Source organism: Phyllobates terribilis, unplaced genomic scaffold (assembly GCF_046119375.1).
Source record: "Phyllobates terribilis strain yellow unplaced genomic scaffold, ASM4611937v1 Scaffold_12__6_contigs__length_324123572, whole genome shotgun sequence".
In the NCBI taxonomy this organism is placed as follows: Eukaryota; Metazoa; Chordata; class Amphibia; order Anura; family Dendrobatidae; genus Phyllobates; species Phyllobates terribilis.
In genome coordinates this window covers 196448241-196468064 of record NW_027362772.1, presented here as the reverse complement: position 1 = coordinate 196468064, position 19824 = coordinate 196448241, and the positions used below count along the sequence as shown (strand labels likewise).

At 43.9% G+C, this 19824-nt stretch overlaps 1 protein-coding gene across 1 annotated transcript in view; it reads right to left on the bottom strand.

Annotated features, from left to right (window-relative positions):
* Positions 1-1426: 1426 nt before the first annotated feature.
* Positions 1427-19824, bottom strand: part of ATG12 (autophagy related 12) — a 36585-nt gene continuing 18187 nt past the window's right edge. The window contains exons 3-4 of the mRNA XM_073657828.1: positions 1947-2009; positions 1427-1696 (exon numbers count right to left, since the gene is read on the bottom strand). Coding sequence (XP_073513929.1) covers positions 1637-1696; positions 1947-2009 — 123 coding nt within the window. The 3' untranslated portion in view covers positions 1427-1636. The remainder of the gene's footprint in view (positions 1697-1946; positions 2010-19824) is intronic.

The following is a 19824-nucleotide window of genomic DNA, read 5'->3' as shown; positions in this document are numbered from 1 at the left end:
TGCAATATGAGGACCAGTTCAAAAGGTGTATAGAAAATAAAATGGTATCACTAAAAATGTCACTTTGTCATGCAAATAATGCAGCCCCTCAAATTAAATGTTTTTCTGTATGCGGCCCATTTGCCCAGCTGAGTTTGAGACTCCTGCTGTAGCTGAAAAACACCCCCATAGCATGATGCTGCCACCACCATGTTTCACTACTGGGATTGTATTGGGCAGGTGATGAGCAGTGCCTGGTTTTCTCCACACATACCGCTTAGAATTATCACCAAAAAGTTCTATCTTCGTCTGATCAGACCAGAGAATCTTATTTCTCATAGTCTGGGAGTCCTTCATGTGTTTTTGAGCAAACTCTATGCGGGCTTTCATATGTCTTGCATTGAGGAGAGGTTTCCATCGGGCCACTCTGCCATAAAGGCCCGACTGGTGGAGGGCTGCAGTAATAGTTGACTTTGTGGAACTTTTCCCCACCTCCCTACTGCATCTCTGGAGCTCAGCCACAGTGATCTTTGGGTTCTTCTTTAACTCTCTCACCAAGGCTCTTCTCCCACGATTGCTCAGTTTGGCTGGATGGCCAGGTCTAGGAAGACTTCTGGTGGTCCCAAACTTCTTCCATTTAAGGATTATGGAGGCCACTGTGCTCTTAGGAACCTTGAGTAATGCAGAAATTCTTTTGTAACCTTGGCCAGATCTGTGCCTTGCCACAATTCTGTCTCTGAGCTCCTTGGGCAGTTCCTTTGAGCTCATGATTCTCATTTGGTCTGACATGCACTGTGAGCTGTGAGGACTTATATAGACAGGTGTGTGCCTTTCCAAATCAAGTCCTATCGATTTAATTAAACACAGCTGGACTCCAATGAAGGAGTAGAACCATCTCAAGGAGGATCACAAGGAAATGGACAGCATGCGACTTAAATATGATTGTCTGAGCAAAGGATCTGAATACTTATGACCATGTGATATTTCAGTTTTTGTTTTTTAATAAATTTGCAAAAATTTCTACATTTCTGTTTTTTTTTCAGTCAAGATGGGGTGCAGAGTGTACTTTAATGAGAAAAAAATGAACTTTTTAGAATTTACCAAATGGCTTCAATGAAACAAAGATGGAAAAATTTAAAGGGGTCTGAATACTTTCTGTACCCACTGTAACCCTAGAAAATCTGTCCACATTACGGTGGAAAAGGAGGACCAACTTTTCTGGAGTTCTTCAGCATCACAGAAGTGTCAGGGATGCTGGATTCCTAAAACATGACTGTTTACAAAAGAAAGTGTCATTCTACAAGAAAGTTTAGTGACAAAATATAAATTGAAAGAGGACAATCTCACTCTTGATATCACTGTAGTGTAATGATGTTAGAAGAGAAAAAAAAAACACAACAACTTGTCTTCACAGAAAATGAAAATAATCATTTATTTACAAGAATAATTGATCAAAGATTGCCTGATAAATGTCTTAATCCATCTTGTCGTTCTCTTTCACACTCCAGGCATAATCTCCAAGAACTTCTTTGGATGGAATGAGAAAAATGAATGCTCTGTGTAGTTTAGACCCCGCATGACTACAATAAGGCAAGATTTTCATCAATATCTTCAAGAATCAGAAACGAACAAAAAAAAAAAAAAAAAAGAAAATTCTTCACCCCCAAGCTTGTGATTTACAGTAGTGTAAAACAAGCTTTCCATCGCTGCCAAAGCACTAAAAAGAAAATAAAAGTTTAACAAATGGTTACACAAAATAGGAGGAAGTCACTTTGAACTAAATATTACTATTAACGTTGTAAAATAAAATTAAGCTAGACAAGACTTACAAAAGTAAAAAAAAAAAGCAGTCAGAGAATGGAAATACACAGCAATACCATTAGTAATTAGGTGACATTTTCTCAACTCAAAGCAAAGAGAGGCACACTGTTAGAAATGGATGATAGACTATTATACAGCTGTTTTACCTCATATAATATGCCCACTTCTTGGTCAGGTGATGGAGAAAATGATTGATTGACATAGATAAACTGTAAAGATACATAAAAGACAAGTATATAAACAATTAGGTATCCAGTAAACATACAGGCAACTAACAGAAAAGAATTCTAAAAGAATCGCAGAACGAACAATGTTAAGGAAGTCCTGTCACTTGCAGAAAAAAACTGGAGTTAAAGGGAATCAGTCAGTAGGATGAACCCTCCTAAGCCATGTATATGGGCATGTAGATCTTAGGAAGCTGAATACAGTGATACCCTGATATCTGTGATCCGGTGTCTTATTCCAGAAAAATCCACATTTTTCTTAATATGCAAGTGACCTGTTCCAGGCTATGGGGAGGACACTGATCTGCATGAGACTCTGCCTTCAGAATTTGTTTTAAATTAGAAGAGGAATTACCAATATGAGACATGTCATGACTAGAGATGAGCGTTGTTCTACTCGAACTGTTCGCCAATCTCAAATTCGAGCTGTTTTGGGCGGTGTTCGAGCCGGTCGGCGAACACGAACAATTTGAGAAAAATTCGGCTGTTCGAGGTTATGTTCGATAACTGTTCGTGCACCAAAATCATAACTGGATTTTTTCTCAGTAATGATGAAAATTAATGTTAATACGCAGTTTGAGTGTACAGCGGGGTGGGGGGAGGGGCAGGGGATGGATCTCTGCAGGAACAATGAAGATCTCCATTTTTTTTTCTCTTTCCCGCATTTGCAGTGGGGAGGTGCAATCTGTCAGCCTATCAGCAGCGCACACACAGAGCGAAGTGCTTTTTTTCACACAAGCAAGGGCATGTGTCATTGGCAGTGTATGTCACATGTCCTTGCCCTATAAGACCAAGCCATTTTCCCCGTCGCCACCATTTTCTCACTGCTGCAGTTGCGTGTTAGACGGCACCGCTGTTGCTGTGTGCGCTATACCTTGTTAGTTTCAAGCCAATTTTCGCACAAATATACAGATAGCTTGGGAGTAGGGAATAGTTGTGATTGCAGTCCTTTTAAGGACTAGGTTACAGCATTTCCTACGACTTTTATCAGGCAGGTCTGTGCTCTTAAATAGATAGATTGTGGGAGTAAAGACTAATTGTAATTGGAGTCCTTTTCAGGACTAGGTTACATGAGTTCCTATCAGTTTTTGCCAGGCAGGTCTGTGCCAGTGCTGTGCAAGTTTTTTTCACAGCATTTGGCTGAATCTAGCAAAGCTAATCCTTTTTGGCCTATTGCAGAGTGTGTTAGTCAGTGGAGTAGCCTATCTGTGTTGCAAGATATACCACCTGTGTATAGAATACCAATTTTTTTACTGCACCTAGTGAAGTAAAATCTTTTGGGCATAGCATCATTCTATTAGTCCATCTATACTGACCTCCATCAGGTTGCAAACTGAATATAATTTTTTTCTGCATCTAGCTCTGAAAAAATATTTGGGCTTCTAGCAGTGTGTGGGACTTGGTCTATTAGTCCATCTATACTGACCTCCAGCAGGTTGCAAATTGAATATAATTTTTTTCTGCATCTAGCTCTGAAAAAATATTTGGGCTTCTAGCGGTGTGTGGGACTTGGTCTATTAGTCCATCTATACTGACCTCCATCAGGTTGCAAATTAAAAATATTTTTTTTCTTCATTTATCTCTGAAAAAATATTTGGGCTTCTAGCAGCGTGTGGGACTTGGTCTATTAGTCCATCTATACTGACCTCCATCAGGTTGCAAATTAAAAATATTTTTTTTCTGCATCTAGCTCTGAAAAAATATTTGGGCTTCTAGCAGTGTGTGGGACTTGTTCTATTAGTCCATCTATACTGACCTCCATCAGGTTGCAAATTGAATAAAAAAATTTTCTGCATCTAGCTCTGAAAAAATATTTGGGCTTCTAGCGGTGTGTGGGACTTGGTCTATTAGTCCATCTATACTGACCTCCATCAGGTTGCAAATTAAAAATAATTTTTTTCTGCATCTAACCCAGCCAATAGTTTTGGCCTAATACCACAGTTTGGCCACTCAGCTCTGCTCGGTTACCATCCATTGTTTTTTTGTGCAAACAACTCCAGAGTTGTGAATTAGTTAACCACCAAAATGAGTGGAAAAAGGCCTGCTGCTGGTGGAAAGGGGAAAAAAAGGTTGTGTCCGTGGGGTAGGTGCAGAAGAAAGACCATCTTCCAGCCAAACTAAAATGTCTACTTCTTTTAGCGGACAATGTGATAAGATCCCTTTCTTACGGCCACGCCAATCGCTACAAATTCCAGATGAGGCACAAAAACAGCAGGTGCTTCAACGGATATCAAGTGCTCCTTTAAGTGGGCTCTCCTCCACATCAACTTCAACATCACAAATACTCCAGTCCTCAAAGGTGTCACCCAAATCGCACTTGCTTCCTCACAGCTCCCAAATCTCCAGCTGCCCGTCTGAGTATGAGGTAGAACAGATGGTTGAGTCTGCAGAGCTGTTTACTCATACTATAGCCTGGGAATCAGAGGTCGACTCCAGCGCTTCTGTGAATCCAGACGAGGAAATGATCTGCACTGATGCCCAGAATCTTTATGAGTCGGATCCAGGACCAGACGCAGAAGGTTCTGACCATAATGTAGACCCTCATTCCCAAACTGTAACTCCTGTTGGTGGAGACAATGAGGAAGACGATGATAAGACTCAAATACCTGATTGGAGCGACAACTTTAGTTTTTTGTCAGGGCAGGAACAGGTTGGCTCTGAGGACGACAGGTGTGATAACACACAGGGTGATGATGATGAGGTTGGAGATCCCACTTACTGTCAACCCACAGTCAGCCAAGAGATGAGGTCAGCAGAGGAGGTGGAGGAAGATGCTAGTGATGACGAGGTCAGGTTGCTCCTTCCTGGACAGAGACGTAGTACTGGAAGCACGTCAACAACTGCATCCTCAAACACAACTCTGCCTCTCACCACAAGTCGTGGTGGCTCTTCAGGTCGCATGGGTGCTAAGCCTTGCATAGCCTGGGCATTTTTTCAGATCGATAAAGATGACCCAACTCGTGTTATCTGTAACATTTGTCAGCAAAAGCTAAGTAGAGGCCAAAAAATACATAGTTTGAGTACTTCATGCATGAACCGGCACATGGACATGAAGCATAAGTTGCAGTGGGAAGCTCAGTGTGCTACAATGCGGTCTAGCCGGCCGGGCCAACCACCGTCTGCCATATCTTGTGCATCCGCGGCCTCTTCATCCTCTGTGACTGGGGGGACAGCAGTCACACCTGTTTTGGGGCGCAGACCTGCCACCTCTTTACCCGCAACAGCCAGCGTGATTGGCAGGTCATCATTTTCTTTGGAGGTGGTAACACCAGCTGGTCTTGAGCGCTGTCCGACATCGATAGCACCACCTTTGGATCAAGGCAACCTAACATGTCCGCCTGCATCTTCCTCACAGACCGGCAGTTTGCCGGGGACACCCTTATCAACCCCGTCTAAGCACAATAGCCAGCCCTCGGTCCCTCAGATGTGGACAAGTAAAAGACCATTTCCTCCTAGCCATGAGAAAGCTAAGAGGTTGAATTTCACCATCTGCAAGCTCTTGGCTACAGAAATGCTGCCTTTCCGCCTGGTGGACACAGAGGATTTTCGAGACCTTATGTCCGTCGCAGTGCCCCAGTACCAGATGCCCAGTCGGCACTACTTCTCAAAGAAAGGTGTGCCTGCGCTCCACCAGCATGTCGCACACAACATCACCGCTTCTTTGAGAAACTCTGTGTGTGACAGGCTGCATTTCACCACAGACACTTGGACGAGTAGGCATGGACAGGGGCGTTACATGTCGCTGACTGGGCACTGGGTAACTATGGTGACAGCAGGACAAGGGGCTGCTGTCCAAGTCTTGCCGTCCCCACGAGTTGTGCGTCAATCCTCTTTATGTCAAAGTTCCACCACTGCTTCTGCCTCCTCAACCTCCTCTCGGTCTTCCACCTGCACCCAAAGCCTGTCTGGTCATGCCACAAGCTTTCTAACTGCGCAGAAGGGATCCTGCACACCTCCTTACTATGCTGGCAGTAGGGCTCAACGTCATCAGGCGGTTTTTACATTGAAATGTCTGGGAAATGTGAGTCACACAGCTGAGGAGTTGTGGTCAGCTCTGGAGAACCAATTTCATGAATGGTTGTCTCCACTGGACCTGAAACCAGGGAAGGCCGTGTGCGACAATGCTGCAAACCTGGGTGCGGCCCTTCGCCGGGGCAATGTCACACACGTGCCTTGTATGGCTCACGTGTTGAACCTGGTTGTCCAGCAATTTTTAGCCCACTATCCCAGACTAGATGGCCTTCTGCAGAGGGCACGGTCGCTGTGTGCTCACTTCCGCCGTTCGCATCCCGCAGCTCAGCGACTTACATCTCTACAGAAGTCGTTGGGCCTGCCACTTCACCGGCTAAAATGCGATGTGCCTACCCGGTGGAATTCAACTCTGCACATGTTGCAGCGACTGTGGCAGCACCGACAAGCCCTGGTGCAATACGTTCTGACGTATAGCCTGGGCCAACGAGATTCAGAGGTGGGGCAAATCACGCTGGAGGAGTGGTCTCAGATCAGGGACCTATGCACCCTTCTGCACAGTTTTGAAATGGCGACGAAGATGTTTAGTGCTGACGATGCCATTATCAGCATGACTATTCCGGTGATTTACATGCTGGAGCACATGTTAAACAGAATTCGGAGTCAGGTGGTGGCACAAGAGGAGGTGGAGGAAGTAGAGGAGGAGGAGTTGTATGCGGAAGGGCTAACATCTGCAAGGTCCAGACGGTCGGCAGCACCAAGGCGGCAGGCATGTGAGGGTGGGGGAGATGGTTTTACCAGGGCGCATGGTAGCAGCCAAACTAGTGAGGAAGGTGCAGGAGCCCAGGAAGAAGTGGAGGACGAACTGATGGAAGACTCATCAGATGAGGGAGACCTTGATCACATTTCTGTTGTGCGAGGTTGGGGGGAGAGGACAGAGGAAGGAAGCATGATTGTTACCTCGCCACCAACACAACAGGGACTTGGTGCTCCTGGATGCGCAACACACATGAGTGCCTTCTTGCTGCACTACCTGCAACATGACCCTCGAATTGTGAGAATTAGAAATAATCCTGACAACTGGGTTGCCACACTGTTAGATCCCCGGTACAAAAGTAAATTTGCAGAAATTATACCTGCCATAGAAAGGGATGCACGCATGCAGGAGTATCAGCAGAGACTGTTGCAGAATCTTACATGTGCTTTTCCACAAAATACCAGTGGTGCACGTAGTGAATCTCACAGTTCCAACTTGCCAACCGTGGGACCGTCAAGTGTAAAGCACTCAAACCGTGACAGAACCACAGTATCTGCTGGTAACATCAATTTTGCGGAATCATTTCACCACTTTTTTAGCCCATCCTTTGCAAGGCCACAGGAGACAAGAAGTCTGACACATAGTCAACGCCTAGAGACGATGGTACAGGAGTATCTCCAAGTAAACATTGAAGCCACGACTGTGTCACTGGACCCTTGCTCTTTTTGGGCTTCCAATCTGGATAAATGGCCGGAGCTAGCCACTTACGCCTTGGAGATCTTGTCATGCCCCGCAGCCAGCGTTCTGTCTGAACGTGCGTTCAGCGCTGCTGGTGGTGTGCTGACAGATAAGCGCACGCGGCTCTCCACTGATAATGTAGACAGACTCACGTTCATAAAGATGAACAAATCATGGATCCGAAACGACTTTTCTACCCCTGTGTCATCCTGGGGAGAGTAAAAGCTTGATGATTGGTTAAAATCACCCTACCAACCGTTTTAAGCTTTCAAATTACTAATCATGTTTATCTGTATCTTGACTGGAAAATAATTTGGGCTTTGTAGCAGTGTGCAGCACTGATCCTATTAGGCCATCTATACTAAAGCTTCACCAGATTTAAAATTAAAAATAATTTTTAGCTGCATCTAGCCCGGAAAATAATTTTGGGGCTCCGAGATGCGCAAGGCACATAAGTGCCTTCTTGCTGCACTACCTGCAGCATGACCCTCATATTGTCAGAATTCGAAGTAATCATGACTACTGGGTTGCCACACTCTTAGATCCCCCAAACTTTTCGATCAACCTTTTCATTTTAATAAAGACCAAAAAAATGGTCATTTTTGAAATTATAAGCATTAGCAGGTTGTTAGAAACTGAAATCAAACAGTTTTCAACTCAAAACTTTATTCTAGGTGATGTTACATTTTCACATAGGACCCCTTGTTCGAAAGGAGCTTCTGAACTCTCTCGTCCATTGAATTTGTCAGGTTTTGGATGGTTTCTGCTTCAATTGTTTTGCATGAGGACAGAATACCCTCCCAGAGCTGTTGCTTAGATGTGAACTGCCTCCCGCCATCATAGACACTCCTTTTAATGATGCTCCAAAGGTTCTGAATGGGGTAGAGGTCAGGGGAGCATGGGGGTCACACCATAAGTTTGTCCCCTTTTATGCCCATATCAGCCAGAAATGCAGATGTTTTATGTGCAGCATGAGATGGTGCATTATCATGCAGAAAAATGATCTTGCTGTGAAATACACGGTTCTTCTTCTTGAACCATGGCAGGAAGTGCTGTTTGAGAAAATCCACATACATTATGGAGTTCATCTTTAGCGCCTTCAGGGATCCTAAAGGGGCCGACAATCTCTCTCCCCATGATTCCAGCCCAAAACATTACTCCACCTCCTCCTTGTTGGCGCTGTAGCCGTGTTTGCGTGGGGTGTCCATCAACCAGCCATCCTCCACTCCATCCATCTGGACCATCGAGCGCTGCACGGCACTCATCCGTGAACAAAACAGTTTTGAAATCAGTCTTCATGTAATGTTTGGCCCACTGGAGCCGTTTCTGCTTGTGTGAAGTGGATAGAGGAGGTCGACAGGATGGCGCATGCACAGCTGCAAACCTCTGAAGGACCCTGCATCTTGTTGTTCGGGGGACGTTGGAGGCACAAGCAGCTTCAAAAACTTGTCTGCTGCTATGACAAGGCTTTTTTGCCGCTGCTCTTTCAACCTGACGTAATTGCCTGTAGGAAAGAGTCCTCAATTTGCCCTTATCAGCACGCACACGTGTGTACTGTGAATCAGCTACATACTTCTTGATTGCCAAGACACTTCATCCTGATCATCGCACAATGTTGATTGTAGTCATGCCTTGACCTAAACACTCCACAATTTGTTGCTTCTCAGCAGCCGACACATCCTTTTTCTTTCCCATTTTGGCAGAAAATGTAGGCTGCTTAATAATGTGAGAGAGCCTTCTTAAGTAGTCTTGCCTTTCATTGGACACACCTGCCAAACTAATTAGCACAGGTGTCTGCAATTGCTTACAGTGATATAAAGAGCCCTGACACACATCACCATCAATGAGTTTAACTGACAAACAAACAAATTCTTCCCTTATCACTCCTAAACACTTTTTGTATAATAATTTGGAACGCAGTGTACATGTGCTTTTCCACAAAACACCAGTGGTTCACGTAGTGAATCTTACAGTTCTAACTTGCCAACCGTGGTCTGTATGGAGTTGTTCAATAAAGGGCCCAAAATTAAGATAACATAGATGGGAGAGGTCTCTATGAATAGGAATTCCTAAGTATTTGATACCCTGTGAGGGCCAGGCAAAGGGAAAGTTGGACTGGATGGAATCCTATATGGACTTGGGGAGGGAGACATCGAGGGCCTCAGACTTCGCTGCATTGATTTTAAAATTTTACCATGTAACAAAGTGATCTATTTCAGCCATAACAGCATGGATGGATATATGTGATTGAGTGATATATACTAGGACATCATCAGCAAATAGAGAGCACTTGTACTCGGTGCCTCCCACCTCAATCCACCTAATATTGGGGTTATGGCGAATTGATGAGAGCAGGTGCTCCGTCACTAGGATGTATAAGAGAGGGGACAGAGGACATCACTGCCTTGTCCCATTGGTGATTGTGAAAGGTGATGAAAATGTTCTGACGCACCCCCTGGGCCTTGGGACACCCGGAGCCGGACCCTTTTTGGTGGATGCTGGTGGTTGTAGTCTTCGTGGCGGCGACCCATTTCCGTGGCTCAGGGCGGTCAAACCAGTGGCGGAACTATTTATGTGGTTTTCATGTTTAAATGTCCGACTACGCCACCCGTGGATTGCGGTCAGAGTGAACCGCCGCTACAGGGCAGACCACTGAGGCTGGTGTTGTGGGTGCAGCAGAGCGTAGCATAACTCCCCACGGGAGGAGTATAGCCTCAGGGCAGTGTATGCGGAGGATGGGGGTGATGGTGCAGGGCAGCAGCAGTAACGACACGGAGTCAGTGATGCAGTTCAGGGCCTTTACTCACAGTTCTTATTATCCAGACCACGTCTGCAGGTAACGGCTGCCCACGTCGTACTGTGCTCACCAGGTGAGGGGCTCAGACAACTCCCAGATAACTTTGGAGCACTTCACAGGACCCCCTTTGTGTGTCCTTTGTCTGGCCTTTCTTACCAACACTTCTGTCCGGCTGCCTCGGGCCTCCTCTTGGTAAACTTGGCGCCAGTTTCCCTGACCCTATGTGGTGCCTTCCTAGCGGGTGTAGCGAGGGGCTGCGCCACATAAAATGTCAGAGCCTCCGGTTTCTAGCTGAGGGTCGTTTCCTGCCTCCACTAGTTCGGGGACCGGTCTCCCCCTTTGGCCTGACCCCTCCACGCAGGTGGATTCGGGCGTGCGGTGGCGACTCGCCCGTCCGCACCCCTGGGATCCCTTCATTCCTCGTTCCTGGAGCCTTCTCCGCTCCTCTTCCTTCCTTCTCCCTCTTCCAGGCCTGGGCCTCTGTTACTAGGCCCGCCTCCGGAGCAGAGCTCATGCAGAGCCCCTGCTCCCTGCCACTTCTGCTCAGACTTCTCTGCACTGAACTAAGATGGTGCCCACCTTTTATACTCCCTTCTCAATGCACCCAGGAACTGCTTCCTCCCTGCTCCTGCACTACAGGGTTCCCCTTCCTCAGTGTTCCCTCCCCCCACTCCAGCCAGGGACAGGGACTGTCGTGCCCATCTCAGGGGCATATTGGTCGCCCTGCCCCACGGCAATGTGGTGTAATGCATGCAGGTGTCGGGTCCTGATCCACACTCCATCCTTACCTGAGAGTGAGATATCACACCTCTGGGTGAGGTGCAATACGTCTTTAGCAACCGAGCCCTCAGGGTGCTACAGTTCCATTTATCTTCAGCCTAGGTGACGTATTGCGATACAGGGCCGTGATTTTGGCTATAAAAGGGTCCCCTAGACCCCTACCCCAAGCTTTTTAAGAGAATCATATATGGCGTGCCAGGAGACTCTATGGAATGCTTTCTCAGCATCCAACGAGAGTATCTACTTACAAATTTTTAACTGCATCTAGCCCAAGAAAAACTTTGTGCCTAGTAGCAGTGTCTGCTGGTAAGCGGATTATCCCGGCTGTTAAGCAAGCTGCACCACCTGTAGTTTAGACACTTAATTTTTTCAAAGGAAATGCTTCGGGACCATGGGATACTTAGTGAAGAGCATCAGGAGGCACCCCAAGGCATAGGGGCTGGGACTGGCAGTAGGATGCCTTGCGGTGGACAGCCGAGCTCGATCCTTATAAAAGCTTTTTAACTGCAGCAGCTTTAGTGGACGCTACTGGAGCTGGAATTACCGCGGCTGCTGGCATGAGACTTGCCCTCCAATAGATCCTTGTAAATGGATTTAAAGTGTATTCATTCAAATTAGAGAGACAATTTAAATTAAAAAGCTTAGAGCTGCCTCCACCACAGGGGGGCTCGCTCGACCCACCAGCGGACAGGCACCAGTATTGGGAGAGGGGGGCTGGCCGTCAGGGTTCACCGCGGCTCTGGCACAAACCCGGCGACACGGAGGTGGCACGGGCAGGAGCGGACTGGCCGTGTCGGCTTCTCACTTTTTGGATTTTAGAAGGGCATGACATGCCTATATCTGTGTCTCCCCCTCCTTTTACTCCTCCACCTCTTTTATTTTCGCATGACTATATGTACTTGTCACTTTTCCATGTGTTAGTTATGTCTTCTGAGCAGTTTGTCAGCTTTTGGACACCTTTGAAGGTGTTTTCTATGTGTTTCTATGTGTTTTTGTTTGCCTGCCATTGGTTTTAACGGTGTTCGAAGGTGTTCGACGAACAGTTCGACGAACAGTTCGGCGAACACACGGGTGTTCGACGAACCGAACCGAACTCGAACACTACGGGGGTGGCTCAACACTAGTCATGACCGGCAGTTTCACCCCCAAAATGCTGTGATCGATATCGATCGCAGCATTTAGAAGGCATGGAGAGTAAGGGAGCCCCCACTCTGCCCTCGAATTGGCACCCCCGCAACGTCATCACGGGGACCTGATCGTTGTCATGGTGACCCAACCTTGTCATGACGACATCCGGGTCACCAGGCAGGCTCTAGAAAGCATGTTAGACAAGTTTGTGTGAGAGCAGACTGACCGTTATAATGCACTGCAAACAAGATAACAGCGATCAGACTGCGGAGAGGGAAAGTCCCATAGTGAGACTAAGTATAAAAAAATATATATATATTGTTCCCATAAATTTGTATTATGTAAAAAAAATATAAAAAAAAAGTACATGTTTGGTACTGCCACGTCCGGAACGACCTGCTGCATAAAACTGACACTAGTTAATCCCTTCAGTGAACATCGTAAAAAAATATAATGAAAAACGGGGCAAAAAAACTACTGCTTTTACATCAAATAAAAGTGAAATAAAATGCGATCAAAAAGACGAATGGAAATAAAAATGGTATCGCTGAAAATGCCATCTTGTCTCGCAAAAAACAAGCTGCCATACAGCTTCATCAGTGGAGAAATAAAAAGTAATAGCTATCAGAATACAGCGATGCAAAAATATTTTTTTTCAATAAAATAGTTTGTGTAAAAGTGGCAAAACGTAAAAAAACAATATAAATGTGGTATCGCTGTAATTGTACTGACCCAAAGAATAAAGCGGTCTTATCAATTTTACCAAATGCGGAACGGCCAATTCTTCACCTACTGTTGATTTTTCATTCTGCCTCCCAAAGATCGCAATAAGGCTCGGGTCATATTTATCCTGCGCTTACACTGGGGTTTCCATGTAAATCTCTGAAATACGTGATTCAGACGGAACCGCCGGCAGAAGATTCCCTATAATGAGGCAGATGGGGACAATTAACACCATCTAGCCTATGATCTGGCGGTGCCCGCCTTTTTTGGCGTGCATAAAAGTGCGGTCGCCAACAGTTTTGTGCATTTCTAAAAAGTGCTGAACAGAGGACAGACGGAGTCCAGAGTAACATCTGCTGTCTCATTATAGTGAGTGGATCCCTGGGGTGTTTCATCTGAATCACATCATTCGGAGATTTAGATGGAAACCCCGATGAAAGTGCTCCGCATAAAGCAAGAGCAGGATAAAGATGATCCAAAATGTCATGTAAAATGTTCCCAACAAAAGCTTCAAATGAAGCCAAGAAAAAAAAAGCAAATCCCCACTCTGGTCCATCATCTGTTAACGGAAATATAGGGGGGTTTTGGGTTCCACGTTACTGGTAGTCAAAAGGTTTTGGAAAAGCGAAATGGCGCCCCTCCCCCCCCCCCCCCAAAAAGAAATTCAGCGAATTCTGCACTCCCAATCCAAATGCTCCCCTTCGTTCTGAGCCCCAATGTGCCTAAACCACATTTAGTGTTCACGTGTTTGGCATTTTTGTGGTGAGGAGAGCTCGCCTAATTTACAGGTGCATTTCTCCAGAAGGATGAGCTGGGCACTATAGCGTACTGGTCACTACAATGGCAGTTTGCAATTTTCACTCAGCAACATCCACTGCTGCTTGTTTCTGGAAAATACCCATGGAGTCAAAATAGTCACTACACCTGTAGATAAATTCCCAAAGGGGTATAATTTCCAGTGGGGTCACTTGAGGGGGGAGGGTGGGGGGGATTCTGCTCTCCTAGCACTTAGGGGCACCGTATATGGAGTCTGCAAACTATTATAGGAAAAATCTGCGCTCCTGAGCAAATAGCGTTCTGCTCCTCCCGAGTCTCGCTGTGTGGCTAAGCAGTACTGTACAGCCACATATGGGGTATTTACACGTTCAGCAGAAATTGTGGGACAAATTTCGGTGCCATTTTTACCCATTTTCCTGTGTGAAAATGTAAAATCTGTGGCTAAAGAAAAATTTTGGTGGTAAAAATGTAATTATTTTTTCTTCACTGCCCAATGGTATAAAATTCTGTGATACCTGTGGTGTCAATATGATCCCAGCACCCCTAGATGAATTCATTGAGAGGTGCAGTTTGTAAAATTGGGTCACTTATGGGGTTCCTGCTGTTCTGGCACCTCAGGAGCTCTGCCAATTTAACATGCAACCCTCAAACCATTCCAGCAAAATCTAAGCTCCAATATTTATTTTACTCACTTATATAGCGTCATTAATTTCACAGCGCTTTACAGACATCATCATTGTGGTGCTCCTTCCCTTCTGAGCTTTGTACTGTGCCTCAAAAGTAGTTTTCGACCACATATGGGGTATCTGTGTACTCAGGAGAATTGCACAATAAATTTTGGCCTCCATTTGCACTGTTTAGGCACATCAGGGGCTCTCCAAAAATTAGATGACATCAGTAGACCATTCCATCAAAGTCTGAGTTCCAAAATGTCACTCCTTCCCTTCTGAGCCCCACCATGCACCCAAACAGTAGTTTCCCCCTAAATATTGAGTCTCTGTGTACTTAGGAGAAATTGCACAACACATTTTTGGTTCAATTTTCTCCTGTTACCCTTGTGAAAATAAAAAAATTGGGGCTAAAAAAAAAAACAAAAAATTGTGGGAAAAATATGATTTTTTATTTTCACTTCTGTGAAGCACCTAGTGGGGTTCAAGGTACTCATCACATCTAGATACATTTGTCAAGGGGTCTAATTTCCAAAATGGGGGCACTTGTGTTTTTTTTTTTTCACTGTTTAGGCACATCAGGGGCTCTCCAAATGAGACAGGGCGTCCGCTAATGATTCCAGCAAATTGTGCGTTCAAAAAGTCAAATGGCTTCCAAGCACTGCTGTCCACCCAAACAATATAGTTTTCTTCCACATATGGTGCATGTGCTTACTCAGGAGAAATTTCACAACAAATTTGTACAGTCAATTTTCTCCAGTTACCCTTGTGAAAAAAAAAAAAAAGTCTTAAGTAAAATTTTCATGAAAAAAAGTAAAATGTTCGTTTTTCCTTCACATTCCATTAATTCCTGTGAAGCACCTGAAATGTTAATAAACTTCTTGAATGTGGTTTTGAGGGATGCAGTTTTTAGAATGGTGTCACTTTTTGGGCATTTTCTGTCATATAGACCCCTCATAATCACTTTAAATGTGATGTGGTCCCTAAAACAAAAGGTTTTGTAAATTTTGTTGGAAAAATGAGAATTCGCTGGTCAATTTTTAACCCTTCTAAGTTCTAACTTCCTAACAAAAAAAAAAAAAAATCATGTTTCAAAAATTGTGGGAATTGTTATTTATAAACTATTCTGTGTGACATAACTTTGTATCAAAAATAAAAACAAATAAACGTGAATCATACTGAACAACTGTTACCACTATCATGAAGTACAATATGTCAAAAAAAAAAAAAAAACACTCTCAGAATCAGGGGAATCCGTTGAAGCGTTCCAGAGTTATGATAAAGTGACAGTGGTCAGAATTGTAAAATTGTCATGAAAGTGAAAAACAGGCTTGGGGGTTGAAGGGCCAACGCTCATTTATATATAAGAAAAACGTTGATTCCTCAGGAATAATATATCGGATTGCAGGCGTCAAGGTATTATTTTATTCACCTTCCTATGACCTTCATGCCCATGTAGACCAGTTTAGGAAGGTCGATCCTTTAAATACCTTGTAAAAAGACCTTGAGCTCCTCTGACTTTAATGTTTTTTTTTGCTTTGTGCTTTATCACTTTATTGCGGAGATGTTCACATTTGAATCTTTTTAAGCGCACCATGTGAAATCTCTGCTTGCAGACTCACTGGGCGTTTTTCCAGAATCTTCTCTGGTTGAAGTTTGCTTTCAACCCTCCTCAGAAGCCATCAATTACAGCTCAGCAGTTGATGTAGCAGTCAGTCACTCAGATATTGCCACCCTGAGAGATCTCTAAAGAAATGCCCAGTTGCACTACAAGCAGAGATCTCACATACTGCGCTCCAGAAGAAACAAATGTCCAAATCTCTGAAATGGAGTGATGTAGCAGAATCAGGGGAGCGCTGGGATTTTTACAAGGCATTTAACTCGTTTTTTTATTCAAATGACAAGTCTTTATTAGACTTATCTTAGAATGTGAACATTCGCATACTTCCCATGTACGACCTAAACTTTGCTCTGGAGCAGTGTCACTATGATATGCAGAATAACACCCCCTGATTTTTATAGGATAAACCTTTAACACAACTTCAAAAAAATATGAAGAAGATCTCTCAGGTAAAAGCAAAAGCGGTTGAAATGAGAAACATTTGGGTCCCCAGCGAGTAAATGGTCAGAGCCCCAGGACTTCCTATTATGTCCATTCACCTTGGACTCTGCGGTGTACATTTGGTTGGCACATGAAGACTAACACTGATTGTGAAATGAACGGGAATGTTTTATTCATAAAGGGCTGTATACTGCAGCTATCCTCCCATATCTACTCCACCAGCAGCACAACAGAGTTGTGCAGTCACTCAATCAACTGCCCAGAAACGATAATGGGCCGAGTCTCCTGACCCTGCATCTCTCCTTGCAGCAAAGCTGAAAAGTGAGCTGCAAAACTGATATGTCAGTCTATTCTGTGTGTACCAAGAGCTTGTTTTAAAAACTGAAATATTTCACGATTTTTATTTGTATGGTCACATAAAAACAACCAGTATTTCTATTAAAGTATGTTAAAAATAATGTCCTCTTCATAAATGGGTAAAATTGTAAAGTTTGTATAAAAAAACAAAATTTGCAATTAACCTCTTGCTGAGAATGGAGAGAATATTAATGATGGTGGGATTTTTAATTTTACAGCTGTTTGCATAGGTTATTGGTTACTTTTGTAGTCTGTCAGAGGCAGTTAGTTTCCTTGACAAGCAGTGTGTGCTTGCAACTGGTTTGCTATGCAGCTAGCACATGCAGCTTTGAAGCTGGCCTGGTAGTTGGATCCTGCCCCTGCATCCCTCCGATATGGCAGACTCAAAGCTGCCTCCACTTGTGTGCTAACCCAGGCTCAAGTCAGACCGAAAAAGTGCATCCATGCCAATGGTGTGAACCGCCGATCCTCAGGAGCACGTTGCCCCCTGGCAAGCATGAAGCGGAGCTCCTTAACAAAGAAGAGCCGTGTATCTAAGCCAATCATGCGTGATGCAGCCATGTATCTATGCCCGTCATGAATGATACAGTCCACTGAGCAGTGTATCTAAGCCAATCATGTGTGATGCAGTCCACTAATACCATGCATCTAAGCACGTCATGTGTAATGCAGTCCACTGAGCTGTGTATCTATTCCTATCATGTGTGATACAGTGAGCCAACAGAATTGTCACTGCCAGCTGTCAACATTGCAGTAACCAACAAAATGTCTCTGCCCAGTAATCCTAAACGTTTCAGTGCTGGATTAGCGTATTTTTCAAGTGATAAAACAAATTTTAATTATTAATAAATACAAATTGCAATGTGCGCTGTGGTCCCACCTCTATAACTCTGAAAATAAAAGCTGAGTATACTGGTTCTTAACTGTCCCACTTTCTAGCTTAATAGTCTGGATTTCAAATTGTCCAGGATCGCTGGATCCTTATGTTCTTTGAACCTTCCGTAGTTTGATGACTCCGGCTGGTTACAGTGCTGCCGGCCGGAGTGCCGCTCATGTATTTGAAGCAATAGGACTAATTTTTAAGTTCCACAGACAGCTTTCTAAGCTACACTGAAAGTTTTCTACATGGAGTATCAGATAGGTTTTACTCCAATTGCTCTATCCTTTCTGGACCATTTGCACAAATACCAGCAAGTCACAGCAGGATGGTCAGTGAGCATTGAGATACTCTGCAGTAAAGTTACCAGCAGCCCACAGCAGGATTGTCAGTAAGTGTGTTCAGATACTCTGCAGTACGGATTCACTCACTCACTTTTTGGACAATCTGAACTCCAGACTACTAAACTAGTAAGTGGGACACGTAATAACCAGCATACTCAGCTTTTATTTTCAGAGTTATAGAGGTGGGACCACAGCGGACACAGCAAATTTATTTATTTTTGTATCCCTATTGGCATAGGTTTGGCGGATCTCTTGTCGCTTCTTGCATACACCTAGGTGGGAGTGCCAGGTTTTACTGTCCATTTGACAGTTTTTGTTTATTAATTTTAATAATTAGCTTTTTTCACTTGAAAAAGACGCTAGTCGAGAGTTGAAACGCGTTGTGGAAATAAAAACCGCTCAACTCATCTTGGTCTTAAGGATTCTTCATCACAGTAGTGCAGCCGGATATCGTGTTATCATCCCAATTGGTCAACTATCCTCAAGGAGATCACCCCCCAGCCGAGAGGCAGCAGCAGTTGATATTTTCAGGTGTTCATAGTTGTGCCTGCACACAACCAGCCCAGGTGAACACCTTCCTTTTTCTTTCCTTTGCACCCAAAAGAGTATCATGTGCATTTTTGTTCCCCTACAGTTTTTCCACCAGTAATCCTAAACGTCATCCTCTCTTATTCTTGAGCAGATACCCAGAAGGGGAGGAAAGGAGTGATATCACACAGCAGGAGTAAAGTGAGCTAGCACTACACAAGGTTTTCACGCAAATTTGAGCAACTGCTCCCCCTAGTGTTTAAAAGTTGAAAATATAACATTTGATATCATTAACCCCTTCATGGCCTTGAGATTTTCAGTTTTTGTGATTTGCTCCCACTTCTTCCTAAAGCCATAGCTTATTTTATTTTTGCATCAATATTGCAGTATGAGAGATTGTTTTATTGAGGGACGAGTTGTACTTTTGAACGACACCATTGATTTTATCATATCGTGTACTGGAAAACGGGGAAAAAAGTCCAAGTGCAGTGAAATTGTAAAAAAAAAAAGTGCAATTTCACAATTGTTTTTTGGATTTTTTTTTACCATGTTCACAGAGAGCTAAAACTGACCTGCTAAAATGATTCTCCAGGTCATTACGAGTTCGCAAATACCAAACATGTTTAGGTTCTTTTTTATATAAGTAGTGAAAAAAAAATCCAAAGTTTGTTTAAAAAATAAAAAAAGGCGCCATTTTCTCATTTTCTGAGACCCGTAGCGTCTCCATTTTTTGGGATCTGGGGCTTATATTTTTTTGCTCGTTGAGCTCTACTGATCAGATTAATTTATTTTATATTTTGATAGATCTAACATTTCTGAAAGCAGAAATTCCAAATATGTGTATTTTTTGTATTGTTTTATTTTGAATGGGCTAAAAGAGGGGGTGATTTGAAATCTTATTTATTTTTTAGTTGCTTCAAAAGTTGTCATGCTAACCCATTGACACCACGCGGTCATGTGACAGGGGCACAGATGGGAGGGGTTTGTGATGCATTTCCGGCTCACTCATGTTAAATTTAACATGTTTACAGCTGCGGGTGGATCGCGATTCAGCGGCTGTTAGAGGCACATGACATCTGATCGAATCATCTTTTCGGGAAAGATGCGGGCTCTGGCGCTGAGGGGTAGATGACCTTGGACGTACCTATACGTCCAAGTTCTTAAAGGGGTTAAGATACATTCACAAATTTGTGTCTATTTTTCCATTAATGTACAACTGTAATTTTGTTTTTCCATTTTGAATCTATGTTACATCAGTTTCTATCTCATCATTTTTTTAAAAAATGAAGGTCTAA